The sequence below is a fragment of the Punica granatum genome, chromosome 2 (genome assembly GCF_007655135.1).
Source record: "Punica granatum isolate Tunisia-2019 chromosome 2, ASM765513v2, whole genome shotgun sequence".
Lineage (NCBI taxonomy): Eukaryota > Viridiplantae > Streptophyta > Magnoliopsida > Myrtales > Lythraceae > Punica > Punica granatum.
Window position 1 is genome coordinate 27,090,859 of NC_045128.1, and position 15,476 is coordinate 27,106,334.

Here is a 15,476-nt window from a genome sequence, read left to right on the forward strand (position 1 = left end):
ACGTAGATGGCATCGAATGTATAATATTAAACGGATAATAATTTCTAATACTAATTATATATGAACAGTTGATTGCATATAGATAAACATTTATTATTGAAATATATAATGAAATATTAAATAATCACATATAAAACTATGCAAATTATGGGGGAATTTTTGAAATCAACCCATAAAAAATAATATAAAGAAAAAATGTTTTTGGAAAATAATATGAAGAAAAAAAATGTGAAAATATAGTATTGTTATGATATAATCTTTGTATTTTTATATTTTCTCAATTTGTTGTAGGCTCTTTACTCTATTTTTCAATTTATTAATTTGCCTAGTGTTATTTTTAAAAAAACATGAACTTTTACGTGAGGAATCTCTTATATGTTAATATAATTGTAAATTTCAACCAAATAATCATATCAAAGTACGCGAAATATAGATTAATGAGGATAGGATATTTGTCTAAAAGCTCGAATTGATTAAATAATATCCCATGAATATGTAAAAGAAAATTACTTACTCAACCTATAAGAATGTTTTCTAGAAATACGTATGGTTAAAATTATTATCACTATAATGAACTTAAAAAAATGTTAAAAAGTTTGGAAAATGCATTGATATGAAACATGAATGGACAATAAACTACAAACTGAGAATTTATCGAAAAATACTTATGTGGAAACCCCTCATTGAAGGAACCCGAAATTCTCATGAGAGAATTTTTAAATTACTGTGTATAAAAAAAAAGGGAAAAGAATTATAAAAAATGAGGAAAGTTAAATGAAGAGTTTCAAACATGAAACAGTGCACGCAATTATTCATCTCTCTACCATTACAATACCAACAAATTTATGCTTTCTATTCCCTTTCTTTAATTTTTTTTGATTATTTTTGGGACTTATAAACTACATACATGAATATGAAGGACTTATCATTGAGAGTCTTCTAAACTTATGAAAATGTTGATGTGACATAATATCATTTCATGAAACCCCCTACTGCACGATACTAGGGAGCCAAAGTTAATTATCTATAATAGATAGATAGATTCAAAATTTTCCCCCAAAAAATACCCTCAAATCATAAAAGGAAATGTATATGAAAAATATCATACATTTTAGTTTTAAAAAATAAAATCACGTTATTATTATTATTATTTTCAGATAGAGCCGATCCCTTAATTTTTTGTTCAAATTTAGGAGAAATTCGAGTCTGAAATTTTAAAAAATATAAAAGTAAGTTGATCTATAAATTAACTAACTTTATCCACCCTTTTCCTCGCATCTCAACGTGTTGATCATATTGGTGGTGATCGTCAAATTCGTTTTTGATCGAAGAACAGACACGCAGAAGTGGGCGGGCGAGGTGGTCAATTGAAGAATTGTGGTCGAAACGAGCTCAATTGAAGGAAGTTCAAGCTGAAAATTACAACACTAGGGATCGATCTTCAAGAAACTTCGCATATATTTGATCGTGCCAAATCCGATCTCGTATGGATCCACGGCTTCTTAAACACATACTATGGGAAGTTAATGTTCTTGATGAAACCTATGGCCTAGTCACCAATCTCGAAGAATCGAGCCACCCATCAGTACCCATACGCTGTAGTCAAGACTTTCTTGATAATTCCTTTCTTTGGGCCTTCTGCTGAGAAAGAGAAATGCGATTAATTACTACTGGAATTTTTTTTTTTATCTTTGATTATAAAGGAATCAGCAAGAATTGTTAATACGATATCAAAATAAATTTGACTTATTACTTCTTCGGTAAACATGCTAAGCTGTTGGTAGAAGAAGGGATCAAAACTTTTTGATCGCTCAAGTGCAAGAAAAGACGATAAAAAAAATTAAAAGAGCCACCATATAATGTTAATTAGTTGATTAATAATTTAACTTTCATCTTATGGTGTTTTAATTTCGCACCCAATGGGATTGGGCTAGCAGTAAAAAGGTGTGACTTTCTTGAGGGAGTTCCATATTCATGTTACCTCGAAAGTCATGCAAAAGAATACTCCATATTTAGTTACCCTACACAGTTTATGACCGACTTTACTTATCCCGTGGGCTAATAGGGCTTTATTTTTCTCGAAAGTCATGCAAAAGAATACTCCCTATTTAGTTACCCTACACAGCTTATGACCGAATTTACTTATCCCGTGGGCTAGTAGGGCTTTCTTTTTTGTGTAGACTGTGATTAGTTGGGCAAAATTCGAATCCTCATTCAAAAAAAAACTTTTATATCAGCCCAAAATCTCATATAAATTTGAAAATATTGATGGATTGACTTGACTTGGAAAACCAAATGAAATCACGATGATTTTATTTATCTAAATTTATAATGGTGATGCTACCACGATTGGTAGCAAAAATAACCACCACGGTTATTTTTAAATCCCCTCGCATAAGTCCATGCACATATCCTAATTGTTTTTCCTTAAGGACCCTATAATTTCCCTATCCATATTTTCAACTACACATTTTATCGTCGTTGCTCTGTCTAACACCGTGAATGAGCCAGATCTGTTTCGATATTAAATCGAACTCAAATGCCCCGGTTCAACCAAATAAAAAACTCATGGGCACAAGCTGAGGGTGAATGATGAAGAGGACGATGACCGGAGATTGCTGGCGCTACCTAAGTTGGAGACCCGTGGGGGAGGAGATCCTAGAGTCGAGGCTGGAGGTGGTGGGCGTGAATGGAGATACTCGCCACTTGAGATGGCCAGAATACTAATGTTGCATTTTGTAATATAGTCAAATTTGATTTAGTAAAATTTGACGAGATGAAAGTAAAAGTAATTGAGAAAAGTATGTAAGAGAAATTGAAGAAATAGATAATAAAAAAAAGTAATGATTGTGTTGTTGAATTGAGAAAAAAAATGTTGAATAGTTAAAAGAATTTAATATTGAAAAATTAGTTGTAATAATAGATAAAAAAAATATGAGAGAAAATTTGAAAAAAAAAAGTAATAATTGTGTTGTTGAATTGAATGAAAATTAAAGCGAAATTAAGTTAAGTTAAGTTTAACTTCATTACCAAACGGACTAGTTTTCAGCCTTTCTAGCAAAGGTCTCATGCTTAGTTCTATTGGCTTGTCTAGGGCAATCCTACATTTCCCAAATTCAGCTAGGAATTTAGCGAGAATTTTCCAACATGTGATTCAAGTTCCTCTTCGGTTTTGAGTTCAATCCTTGAACTTTGAATGCGGTAGCTATGTTGCTTGACTCGAGCTTTTCCCTAGTAGACTTTATTGAACTTTTAGGCCGGGAGGTATGAGGGAGGAAGGGGAGGGGTCGAGCTCGGAGCATTTGAGTTTGGTTTGATATCGAAGTGATCTAACTTGTCCACCGGCCAGACCGGACGTCAATACGAAGATGCATGGTCGAAAATATCAATACTTGAATTAAGATAGGTGAATTTTAAAGTAAAAAAATCTTGAAGCGGGAAAAAAGTGTGACAGTGTGAATCAAAATTTAAAATTAAAAAAATAATAATAAGTGCAAATCTGAAAAGGAAGATAGAGACCCAAATAGAGAGAAGGGAGAAGACGAATCGTCTGTCTCTCGTCAAACTCTGAAGCTCTTTCTTTTACCTCTAAAAGTTTGATTTCGAGTGCGATTAAAGGCTTTTAGGGTGATCAGAGTGTATGACTAATGAGGGTTCTCAAGTGAAATGGATCCTCCCGGCCGTGAAAATCTTCTTCAGGATGACTGGGATGCATGTCGCGGTAAGTAGTCGACTTTTTGACTCGAAAATCGACTTCATCATGTTTTCCAATTGGATTGAACGTGTACGCTTGGGGATCTGGATTGGACTGGAGGGTCCTAACTATTATTATATATAAGTAAATAACAATAAAAACATAAAAACTGGTCCATCTTGTTGTGGGGGAGAGTAAGTGGGCTTCTCCTACTCTCATCCCAATCTTTTTTCTAAATAAGTATTTGTTAATTATATTATAATTAATTGTACACATATTGTGCATTTGTGATATTCAAAAGTTCAATGGATTTGAATATTTTATGTGTGAGCAAGGCCAGTTGGTAGATAACTAGAACATAAGGTTCTCATGATTGTGGCTTTTTCCGAATCACAAGACTCTCACTTGATAACTTACTTAATTTAATTTCTTTATTATTGTAAGTACACATTATTTTCAACATTGTGCATTATGTGGTATATCAAAAAGTTCAATTGATCTAATTATTCTATGAGTAAGGCCAACCAACTAAGGGATAAATTTCTCTTGATCGTGGTTTTTTCCTAATCACAAGACTCGTACTCGATACCTTACTTAATTGGAACATATATAGAATCACTTAAAACCAAACCGACCTATATTAGTGCAAAGTCTATTTTAATTTATCACCATAAGTAGTCTCTTTTCATTTGTGACATTAAAAATACCTTATTTTTTTGGTGGAACACAAGAAACCTCATCCCATTGACAATAATTCTTGCTTATGCCTGCATTTGTTCATGACTGTGAAATGCTTTTTGTGATTTCAAATAACTACTGCAAGTAAATTATGTCAATTTAAATCAATAGGCCACTATCGCGATTATAACTTGTAATTAGAAATATTAAAAATTTAAATTAAGATTTGTGGGAGAAATGTTAGCTTTAGTACAACATGAAATATTACTTAATATAATCTTTTGAAAATTTTGGATCATTTACTATCAATCGAAATGTATTGCTAAACAAACTACTATAATAAAAAAGATTTTTCTTTTCGAAAGGTCCGGGTATCCCACCCTAGTGTGTGTATGTATATATATATATATATATATATATATATATCAATCTATCTCTACTAATATAGAGGAATACTAAGACTGAACTTCAAGCTATGAAGGGAGAGGAGAGAAGAGATGAGATGCGAATTGAGATGGGAGGATAAAGTAAAATGAAAGAAGGGAAGGGTTCAAGCAATGAGAAGAAAATGTGCCAAAAAAAGGCAAGGAAGGCCCAATCAAATCTAATAAAAAGAAAAAGATGGACAGAGACCCTTTATATGTATATACACATCCAATTATCAATAATTGATTTGTTCCCTATGATGCTTAATATCAGACCATGCTAGTGCTGATCAATTCTAGGATTGATTCTTTTCTCTATTAATTTATGAAGGAACTCATACTCCACAAGTTAAAAGTCTCCTCATTCGTTTGCCGTAATATCATGTGCTTACTGCATCAGTCTTTATTCTCTTTGAGTCTTCTTCTTCCTTCATTTCTTGGGTACGTAGAGAAGTGTGAAATATGTCTATTGTTGCCATTTCATTCTATAGATAAAATGGTCGGCATGGTAAAGGTGGTTGCACATATAAATACAGTTCAGATATGTTGCGATGAAATACGAGACCATGGCCACTAAAAAGTGAACTTCTTTGGATGCACTCCACAATTAAATTTGGGAGTGGTCTCCATCCTATGCCCGTCGCGCGGTGTGTCACTTGATCACATGTCATGTTAGAATCTTTCAAGAGACTTTGTACATAAAATTATTGGAAGAAAAAAAATTATGAGGAAGACGAAAGAAAAAAGATGGAAGAAGATAGAGAGACAGAGATAAATAGTATGTAAATAGAAGAAAGAGAGGAGAGGTAAATCAATAAAAACTAAATGTATTATCAAGTAGCAAAAAAATATATACGGATGAATATATCCAAATCTCCTTTACGTCTCTGTTAAAAATATTTGCTAGTTATGTGCCATTTGACTTAAGCTTGGGGAACACCGATTTCTGCTAATTATACTGGGAAATTGGTGAGGATATACTGATAGTGTCAGTGCTTATGCTGATTCTTCAATATATTATCGACTGGAAACGAGAATTCGAACATTGAGTAATGGAGGGTTACAAGTGCCTATGAGAAGTTTTCATTTAAAAACTCTCAGCTCACGGTTGATGATTGTCTTCTCGATTGTTTGAAGTATTGAATTCTTCGTAAAACCCACGGCTCCATATCAGTGGACCTTTCACTATTAAGTAATCTTTGAGAAGGTCAATTGAATGCAATCGCTCTTCGGAGCACCCACAATGGGCCCATTTTTCGGTCCCAGTTTGTGCCGCATGGCACTTGGGACCGAGAAAATGTCCCTCTGCCCATTGTGGGAGCAGAGAAAAACTGGACCGGTCCCTCTGTTCCGGGACCGGCCCATTTGAGCGCCGCTCATCTTCTCTCTCTCGAACTCGCCTAATCCTCTTCCTCGCCCCGTTCCTGCACACGCCCTCTCTCTCTCTCTCTCTCTCTCAACAAACTCAACATTGCCATTGAAGCTCCCTCCCAGCTTCTCTGATATCGATTTCCCGTATTAATTCCACCAATCATCGTCGTACCGTCCTCCTTCGCCCCGACGCCTAACCTCTGACCAAGGAAGACAGTAAAGAGAGAAGGAAGAGGAGACGGTCAGGAGGAGCTCGGGATGGTTGCGGCTCTTGGTGGAAAAGGTGAGAAAAAAGGGCATCAGAGCAACCCTCGGTGGAGCACGCCGCTGCTGGTGGTGTGTGATCGAGAGGCGCCGCTCATCTTCTCCCCTTCCCCTCTGTTCTTTGCTTCCTCCCCTTCCCCTGTGGTTTCTGGTCATCGATCAGTTTAATGTGAAAAAAAAAAACCAAAAATGGTGGGGCCATAATTGGACAATTGTGATCAATTCGACAATTCATTGTGAGAGTGAGGCCCAATTTGCGGAATGTCCCAATTTCATCTTATATGACAAATTACTGGGTCTCAGGTAAGTGGGATTTGGGCCTCGCCATTGCTGATGCTCTCATTACAACCTTTTTCCAAATTATGAATTGTACCGAAATCGGTACAATTCAGCCAAAACAAAACAAAAAAAAAGAGTTTAATTGACACAAAAAAATTTATATTTGTAATGTTGCGCAAACGATGGTCTTTTTTTTTTTTTTTTCCTTTTTTGTTGCTTAATGCCTATAGTCCTCAAGAGCACATATTCAACAAAGAGAACTTAACATGTACACATATCTTCCCCTTCTCTAAGTCCAGCTTAGCTCCAGTGACCAACCAGTGCCCGGGACTATCTTGCGGGCCACGACAACGTTGCGACGTATCCACATACTTGAGGAGCTTCTGGGTCTGTACGGGCATGGGCGGTCCAGTGGGGAAAACACTGGAATCCATATTAATCAAAGCCTCTTTCTTCTTGTTCTTCTCCGGGTTGTAATTTCCCGTCAGCGAGGTGCCTATTGCCGAGAGCAATCCCGACTTTTGGGACATCTCTGCGGCTCCCCTGTCCCAGCTAGACTGTACCAAGGAGGAGCTGGACACCCTGGAGAACCGGAGCCGGAGGTGAAGGACATTCTTCGAGTCGTGCTTCTTCACGTGAAGTTGAGCGCCCGTGACGATGTAGGCAGAGTCCTTTGCGTACGATGGGCCTCTGGGCTCGAACTCGACTGGGGCAGTGCAGATGTGTGAGAACTTCTTCCCTTGTATGCCTTCCAAGTATTGACTGCTCGATACCTCCTCTGATCCTTGCCATATTGGCGTGGGATCGACCTTGTCGTCTAGCATTGTTGGCGGGTTCCACAAATGCTGGAGATGAATTCCTAACCTGGTACATTTAGTTGATAACAGCAAATTTACTTTGGAGAACATGACATTTCACATATGCTGATGAAAACGGTCAAATTGGTTCCCTCTCAATTTGCAAAAGCTTCCTCTCGAGTTTTTTTTTCCCCCCCCCCCAATAAAATTTTGAATAAATTCTAATCATGACCGAACGACATGATCTCAAACGATCTACAATCTTATGACAGATTTTTGAAATGACATTTTAATATAAAATCATAGCATGAATACATTTAATTAATATTTCGTCATGGTATTACCTGTTGCATTTCATGCCCTCGAGGTATAACCTCATCCCCGTCACAGGCGTACTTCCTACTACAACCTGACCAAAATCATAGTCAAAATAATTTAGGTGTTGAAGATTAGAAATTGGTCAAATTCCAAATCATGGGAGAGCAAAGAATATTAGATTATTGCTCATTTTATTTTGGAGAAGACTCCCAAAAGAACAAAAAAAAAATTATCCCTTGCATCTTTTGTTTTTTTTTTGGGTAATATGTCCCCTGTATTATACGTACCATAGAAGTGTTTACGTAGAGGTTAGGGCCCATTAGGGTGACACTGAGAGAAGGCAATTTGGCTGCCCTATTGGTAGTGGGACCCAAGGGAAGGTCATTGTGGACAGGGGCCCACAGCTTGTGCGTTTGGAAGTCAAGAAAGTATTGCAATTCTTCTATTGGTGGCTTGTCTGCATGTACAAAATCATCCATGCCGTAAAATCAACATTATTAGTTAAAAAATAACACAAAAATCGAGTCCAGTACAGTTACACTAATCCAAATAACTTTTTATAGGCTTAATCTGGCAGGACGCTTCTTATATGTCGAAGCTATAGCTATATCGAATGCAATATCTCTTTGCAAGTCAATATCCAGCTTCTATGGTAATGAGGTGATCAAAGTTAGGAACTCACATCGGAGATAGAGGTTGATGGCATGGGACAGGAAACCGTTGCCGGGGGCGCCTTTGAGCAGAGAGGTGATTGGGATGAAGCTGAAGTGAATCGCATCAGGCTTGGACGGAACTGTTAGAAGCCACTCGCAGTGGCTTGTACACGATAAATCGCCTCCTCTCTTCGAGCACTTCACTGTAATTCCCTGCACAACAATAAAATTCACCTACTTTACAGCCAACCCTAATTATTATTGTTAATCTTTCATTAACGTCATGCATATGGATCCACAATGATCATAAAAATCTTTTGTCGATCAACATGTTTTTCCAGTAATTTAGTTATTAATTTTGATCTCATTTTTATGTAGGGAGCTTCATGCATTGACAGTGGACGAGTGCGAGAGCTGAAACAATGCCGCCACATAAATAAGCAAATGATGACCGAACCTACATCTTTAGGGCCGCTTGTCGAGATGTCACGGAACGCGAGTGGCTGTGAATCGAAAACGTTGAATGCCCGTGGTGTCTGCACAATTGACGGATAATTACGATACACTCGCAGTCATGTGGGACCAATTAATGAAGTTGGAATTGTACACTGAGTACCTTGAGTTTGGATTCCTTGGACTTGCAGTGGAGCGGGGAGAAGGTGCAGGCCCCGTTAAAGAGTTGATCTCCAAGTTCGTCAAGGTGTTCCTTCAGCTCTGTGGGGGCCATGTTCGATGACTTGTCTTGCCTCACTAATACGATGTCATGACCTCCTACGGTCATTCCCACTATTACGTGAGTTCCATACTTCTCGATGAATCTGCACTCCCCCGGTAAAAGTTGTAGACAACACAAATTATATGATGAATTAGTTTCAATTAGTGAAAGATCACCCCCACACTACATATGGATGAATAATATGACAACTAGTTTTGTGATCAGACATACTCAAGACCAGATATTATAAGATCTCGCGGCTATGAGCGAGCCTTTAACCGAGTTATGTAACTTTAGCATGAGACTGATATGACGTTGTATATTGATTTTTTGTAGGCCAGGTCTTTAGTTTTGTAGGCCATTGATTCGGAACAAAACGGTTTTACATTCGACTCTCATAAATAGGACTTTTTTTGCCACTTTTATATAAGTCCATGCATCCTCCTTGTAATCTAGAAAAAGAAGGAAGAAGTAAAAAGGAAATGAAGGGGTGTGGTGCAACTGCTGCAGATTTTACAAGTATTGCATTGCATGATTTCAGAACTTCACGATCAGGTTCAAAAGTAAGAATTAGTCTAAGCTAATAGAGGAAAGATAGGAAAAGTGAAATTAAAACAATAATGTGCGGTTTCTAAAAGGGACATCACTTGTGTGCTGATCTGACTCAAACTTTAGATTACTCAGGGCCATTAGCCTTTTGAGTACTATGCAGTGCAAACCGAAAACAGTGGGTGTGTGTATTTGCCAATTTTCAGAAAACAAGAGAAAGCATTTTCTGAGAGTGTTTCCACACTGCCCGCGGTTGTTTTTATTTTCTGAGAGTGTTTCCACACTGCCCGCGGTTGTTTTCAATCTATTTGACTGTTAAGGTTCATTTTGCTTTCCCTTTTTGTCTGATCAACTGCTCCAGAGGAGGATGTAAGTCTTCGTTTCTTGTTCTAATTTTCATATCTGGGGATGTAATTTGTAGGTCGAGTTTCAAACTCCTCAACTTCTTTATTAGTAGATTGAATTTCATCATGTTGACCTTAGGGCTTAAATTAAATGTATATATTGAAATGGCAACTGATCATCTTGACTCTTCCAAATTGAAATTTATACAGAGAGACTTCTCTTTCAATCAACTTAATCAAGCGATGAATGTCAAAGATCAATTGTTCAAGTCCCTCGAAACACAATGTCCCAAAAAAAACCACAAAAGACATTCCGAAGAAAACCATTAGTTCTGATCATATGTTATGAATCAGCCGAAATATCGTTAAGAGTTAATACGGAAATTTAACAGGCTTGGGTTGAGTTGAATAGGGGAACCCCGCCATTAGTTTTAGGACATATATCACAAGGGCTAGGGGAGGACACTTCTAAATATTAATAGTCCTGATTTTTTTTTATTTTCCCCGGTGTGTATCGTATATTCGAAATCCTAATGGACCTCGATTAATACAGTTATCGAGCCGGGTCGGTCAAATGATTTGTCTGATTTGTGGAGATCAAATTAGAGGTCATGCTTGCATCATTCCCAGCGAATCTGAGGAGCCGTTGATTGGGTTGACTAATTTGTTCTTTCACGAAATGGGGATGGACCGAGTCAAATCTCTATTTCTACCCCAAATGATTGGTCAGACCAAGAAAAATTGGAGAGCTTCATTTAAGAGACAGGAATAGAGAACATCGTACCACCATCCATCGTTTGCATTGCATAATGTTCCACGCCACATCTAAAAGATTTTCAACATTTATATGTCCCGATCAGTTTTTATCAGATGGGCAGTACGATTGGTTCGGTCATAAGTCCCATCGACCAGATGCAATTCTTTCCATTCACTAGAGTTAGCCGACCTAGGCGGCGGGGACTTATTGTTCGATTGTATTCCCTGTCATGAAGGTTAGAAAAGTATGAAAATCGTGGTCGGTGGGTAACAGAGCTAGGCAGGGAAATTTGGGTGGTTCAGCTAATTTTGGGGGGAAAAAATTCAAAAAAGAAAAAGCAACAATTCCCCTTGAAAACGATTTGCGAAACTTCACAAGCAGAGATTTGTGCACTTATTAGATCAATCAATTTACCTATTTATTGGTTTTCCCTACCCTAAATCAAATTTCTAAGTATTTCCTACTATGCACATTTATATTCATTCAGTGTCTATCAATCAAAAGATTCGTATTTAATAACTTTAGGTATTGGAGAATGAAAGGGCATTTAATTCAAAAATTGAAAGGTAATAATACTAATTTCTAGATTTTCAATAAAATATGGGATTGCCAATTATATCATAAACTGAAAGTTTGAGATTCATATATTGTATATACTTTATCCTTGTATTGTATATGCAAAGACATCAAGGATATGTGTATCTTTGGAATTGATATAATTTAGGAGATTATTAACTACCTTTAATGTCAGTAAGTCTTTACTGTCAGTAAGTTTTTGTATATCAGGTGGAGATATTTTTTCTCCCTTCCGCCCGTAGGTTTCACCATAAAAGAGATAGAAATATAATTAATTAAAGGGACACAAATAGTCCTAATAATTGATTATAAAATCTCTGAAATTTAATTAATTAAAGGGCACAAATAGTCCTAGTAATTGAATATATTTTGTTTTTAACTCTTCTTTATTATAGCTACTTTAGCGGACTCCCAGAACAACCAATTATCCGTTTGGTTTCATGATGTGATTTTAGAATTATGATTTTAATTTTAACTCTACCCACTACACAACAAAAACACACGTTTCCCAAGTCAAATTTATAATACCATCTCATTTGTCTTTTTTCACAATCAAAATCAAAATCAAAATCAAACTTAGTTTAACTCTGAACCCAAACGCCTCATTCCCATGATAATTTAATTTTTGATTGGTTAATAAAAGTTTGAACAGTGAAAGTCAACTCTTGAGAATATGGAGAAGCATTACGGCCATGAACTCCTAATATGAACCCAGTTATAAAAAGAGATTCGATGTTCAACCTTCAACAAGTCAACATATTAGACCGTACAGGCTCGTTAAGCTCGACGCAGACAAAGCAATTTCTTGCGTTATCGAACGTATACAACATATCACCGGCTGCGATTAATGTTTTTAATCTTGATCGATTCCGTACATGTAAGCACGACCCACGCATTAATTATTAGATATACGAAGGCAAAGAACTGGGATAGGGGGACAGGGAGATGTTGTTAGTACCTTGCAAGAGCTGAGGGATCCCAAGAAGAAGGAACCGCGTTCCGGACTTCATCAGAGAGGACGAGTGGGTACCGGTCAATGTGGAGATTGAACAATCCAATGAAATAGCCGTCGAGTCCCAAGTATTTGGTGTTAGCCGCATCAGTGGCCCACGAGTTGCTCGGAAAGCCAAACATCGCATTGAACAGTCCCGATGGGACCTTCCCGGGCACCGATGATTTTTGGTTGAAAAACTCAGACATCTATCAGAAACCAAGTCAGAATCAGAGGCTTGTATGATTCCAGAACACCGGAAAATTTTGTTTAAACGTTTTTGATCGAAGAAGATGACCATTTGTACAAGATGCCGAAGGAAGGCTGATTAGTCGAGGAGTACTACTAAATACTATACCTTGTTGAATTCGAGAATGTCTGATTGGTAGCGGCATCTATCACCCTTGTCGCATCTTATGTCGATCGGGACATCATTGATGGGTCCGAAGCCAGGCACGAGCAGGGTCTTCTTCTTGGTTTCGTTGAGCAGGACTAGCCGGTCATCGCCTTTGCAGTACTTGAGCCGGAAATCGGAAGTTAAGTCGAATCCTTTTCCGAGGCAGCTGAGAGCCCTCTCTACTATTCCATTGCTCATCTCTATCTTTTAGAGAGAGTTGGTGGAGATGTTTATTATTTGCAGAATTGAAGCCTCGAAGATATAGTTGGTGAGAGAAGGGAATAGAGGGAACAAGTTTGGAGGAGAAAACCAAGACTGGGTATATATGTATTGACCGGTCATTGGATGTGTGTGTGTGTGTATATATGACAAGCTGGAAAAAGAGGATAAAAGAATGGCATGAGACTTAGGAAGTTTCCCTCCATTTGTATATTCGGAACAATTAATGTAAGAACGCTGAATGACTGTAGGAAATTAAAATGATTTCATCTTCTCATGACGTGGTGAGAAATAATCTATAAAATTGTGTTCCAATAATAATATTTTCTAGAACGGCTAATTAACACCCGTTTGTCTGTATATTCCAATCTGATTAGTGCTGATATAAAATCACCTATGGTGGATAAGACTGAGACTATGGCAAAAAAAATTTTTTAAAAAAAGGAATAAATTGACAGATTAGATGATAGGAAAGTAGGGTCAGGTGATAATCAAATCCCTGGGCAATCCCTTTCACAAAATCAATGGGACCGGTCTCTTTAAAATTCAGAAGATGGAGGACATCAGTCTGGTTAAAATAATTCTATACTTATTTCTTTTAATTAAGATTTTAAATTCGAGTAATGTGAATAGAAAAATTTTAAAATGGGAGAATTAGTCAGCAATTCGACTCCATTCTAAATTAATTTGGGTACATTGAATATACAGATATAAAATGGTACATACTGAAATGAAAATGAAAAAGATTATAAGATGGACTAAAATCCAAATGAGTGAATGAAATTCGAGACGTATCCAACGGTGACGAGGCTGAACCCCACATACTGAGGGCACTAGAGAAAATCCTTTTTGAGCATTCACACGAGTTGGAATTATATTTCACAACGGAATCATTCTCATCCTCTTGGGGGGAAAAAAAATGTGATTCCGTTGCCGGGACTTGAACCCGGGTCTCTCGGGTGAGAGCCGAGTATCCTAACCAACTAGACTACAACCGATTTGGTATTCCTGCCAGTCTTTATTTACTTTAAAGGGGCTTATCGGCAGCATACATTACATTTGTTACAACGTACAATCGAGAGATTTTCGAGTCCATTCATCAGCAGGGATTCTCATGTCTATCTATATTCATCTCATATTATCAATTTTAAACCATGACACTAGCGAGGGATGTAGGATTTAGCTCTCAGGGGACAACGTCCTTAGAGTTTACGTAGAAAATAATGTGAATTCTTATACAAAATATTAAAAAAAAACGAAGAAAAAACTTATAGTTTTGAAGGACCGTATGAAAAAATCCCTTGATTCGGGAAGGTTTACGTATAATATATAGACGTGACTCAAACTTTATTATAGAATGAAAATAGAAAATTAGGAAGTTGATCGAGGAAAACATCACTTTCCTTTGCATGATATATCTATTACACATATATATTATATTCATAAAAAACATAACGAAATATTTCACTACTTATGAAAAAGATTGATTTTCCTAATATTTATATTATATATTTGATCTCTGTTTATATACATATAGATATATTTCCTTAACCATATACATATTTGAAGTCATAAATATATATATATATAATATTATGTATGTTATACACGTTTATATATATGTTTTTCATATTTTATATGTTTCCATGTAACAAAATTTTCTTAGTATAAACTATTGGTATATTAATAGTAGAAAGTTATATATGAAGAGGAAATTATATATTGAAACTATGTGATTGAAAATTCTTTAAAAAGTTAAAAAAATATATATGGTGCAGATATGTCGACATGAAAAGACTTACACCTTGTTTGGGATTACTCTAACTATGTATATATATAATTTAATTGAATTGTTGAATTATGAGAAAAATTGTAAAAAAGTAATGAATAGTTGAGAGAAAGTAATGATTATGTTATTAAATTATAGAAAAGTAATAAATAGTGGAGATAATTTAGTATTAAAAATTGAATTGAATTGTTAAAAAATTGAAGAAAAAGAGAAAAGTAATAATTGCGTTGTTGCATTGAATAAGTGGAGTTAAGTAGAGTTAAAAATAAACTCTACAGTCTCGACATGTTTGATTTTAGATTTTTTTTAACTCTCTTCATTTATCATGAATTGAACAACATAATTGTTACTTTTATCTTTTTCTTTAATTTTTTAATCATTCAATTCAATTTTTAATACTAAATTCTCTCAACTATTTATTACATTTTCCACAATTCAACGACATAATCATTACTTTTTCTCAACTATTCATTATTTTTTCTCACTTTTTCCCATAATTCAACAATACAATCATTACTTTTTTTATTTTCTTCCCCCACCTTATTATTATAACCCCAATTAAATATATATAAATATAGTTGGAATGGAGTAGAGTTCCATTTCCTAACAAGATAGTTTCGATGATGTGGCAACTTGAGAGAAGGCAGCTTTAATTTTGAT

General features: G+C 36.0%; 1 protein-coding gene, 2 long non-coding RNA genes and 2 other non-coding genes across 5 annotated transcripts; 3 read left to right on the forward strand and 2 right to left on the reverse strand.

Annotated features, from left to right (window-relative positions):
- Positions 1-5,047: 5,047 nt before the first annotated feature.
- On the forward strand, positions 5,048-5,133 carry LOC116198346. Its single transcript, XR_004155281.1, has one exon. It is a non-coding gene; the product is annotated as a small nucleolar RNA snoR53Y (small nucleolar RNA).
- A 1,552-nt stretch (positions 5,134-6,685) lies between these two features.
- LOC116197409 (MACPF domain-containing protein At1g14780) lies at positions 6,686-13,197 on the reverse strand. Its single transcript, XM_031527556.1, has 8 exons — positions 12,770-13,197; positions 12,379-12,620; positions 9,096-9,297; positions 8,941-9,015; positions 8,509-8,692; positions 8,114-8,283; positions 7,853-7,917; positions 6,686-7,575 (listed from the first exon to the last, which is right to left on the reverse strand). The coding sequence occupies exons 1-8, from the start codon at positions 13,004-13,006 to the stop codon at positions 6,945-6,947; spliced, it is 1,806 nt and encodes a 601-aa protein (XP_031383416.1). The 5' UTR covers positions 13,007-13,197; the 3' UTR covers positions 6,686-6,944.
- On the forward strand, positions 7,441-8,509 carry LOC116197411. Its single transcript, XR_004155033.1, has 2 exons — positions 7,441-7,578; positions 8,390-8,509. It is a non-coding gene; the product is annotated as an uncharacterized LOC116197411 (long non-coding RNA).
- On the forward strand, positions 8,546-9,555 carry LOC116197410. Its single transcript, XR_004155032.1, has 2 exons — positions 8,546-8,684; positions 8,858-9,555. It is a non-coding gene; the product is annotated as an uncharacterized LOC116197410 (long non-coding RNA).
- A 755-nt stretch (positions 13,198-13,952) lies between the features above and the next one.
- TRNAE-CUC lies at positions 13,953-14,025 on the reverse strand. The gene has a single exon. It is a non-coding gene; the product is annotated as a tRNA-Glu (tRNA).
- Between the last annotated feature and the right edge of the window lie 1,451 nt (positions 14,026-15,476).

What these genes read in the sequence shown, in the direction of transcription:
- LOC116197409 (XM_031527556.1), bottom strand. Translation starts at nt 13,006, where the DNA reads ATGAGCAATGGAATAGTAGAGAGGGCTCTCAGCTGCCTCGGAAAAGGA. An exon ending in CATCAACCTCTATCTCCGAT is followed by an intron (nt 8,284 to 8,508) that starts GTGAGTTCCTAA and finishes TTGTACATGCAG; the next exon opens with ACAAGCCACCAATAGAAGAA. An exon ending in TCTACGTAAACACTTCTATG is followed by an intron (nt 7,918 to 8,113) that starts GTACGTATAATA and finishes GATTTTGGTCAG; the next exon opens with GTTGTAGTAGGAAGTACGCC.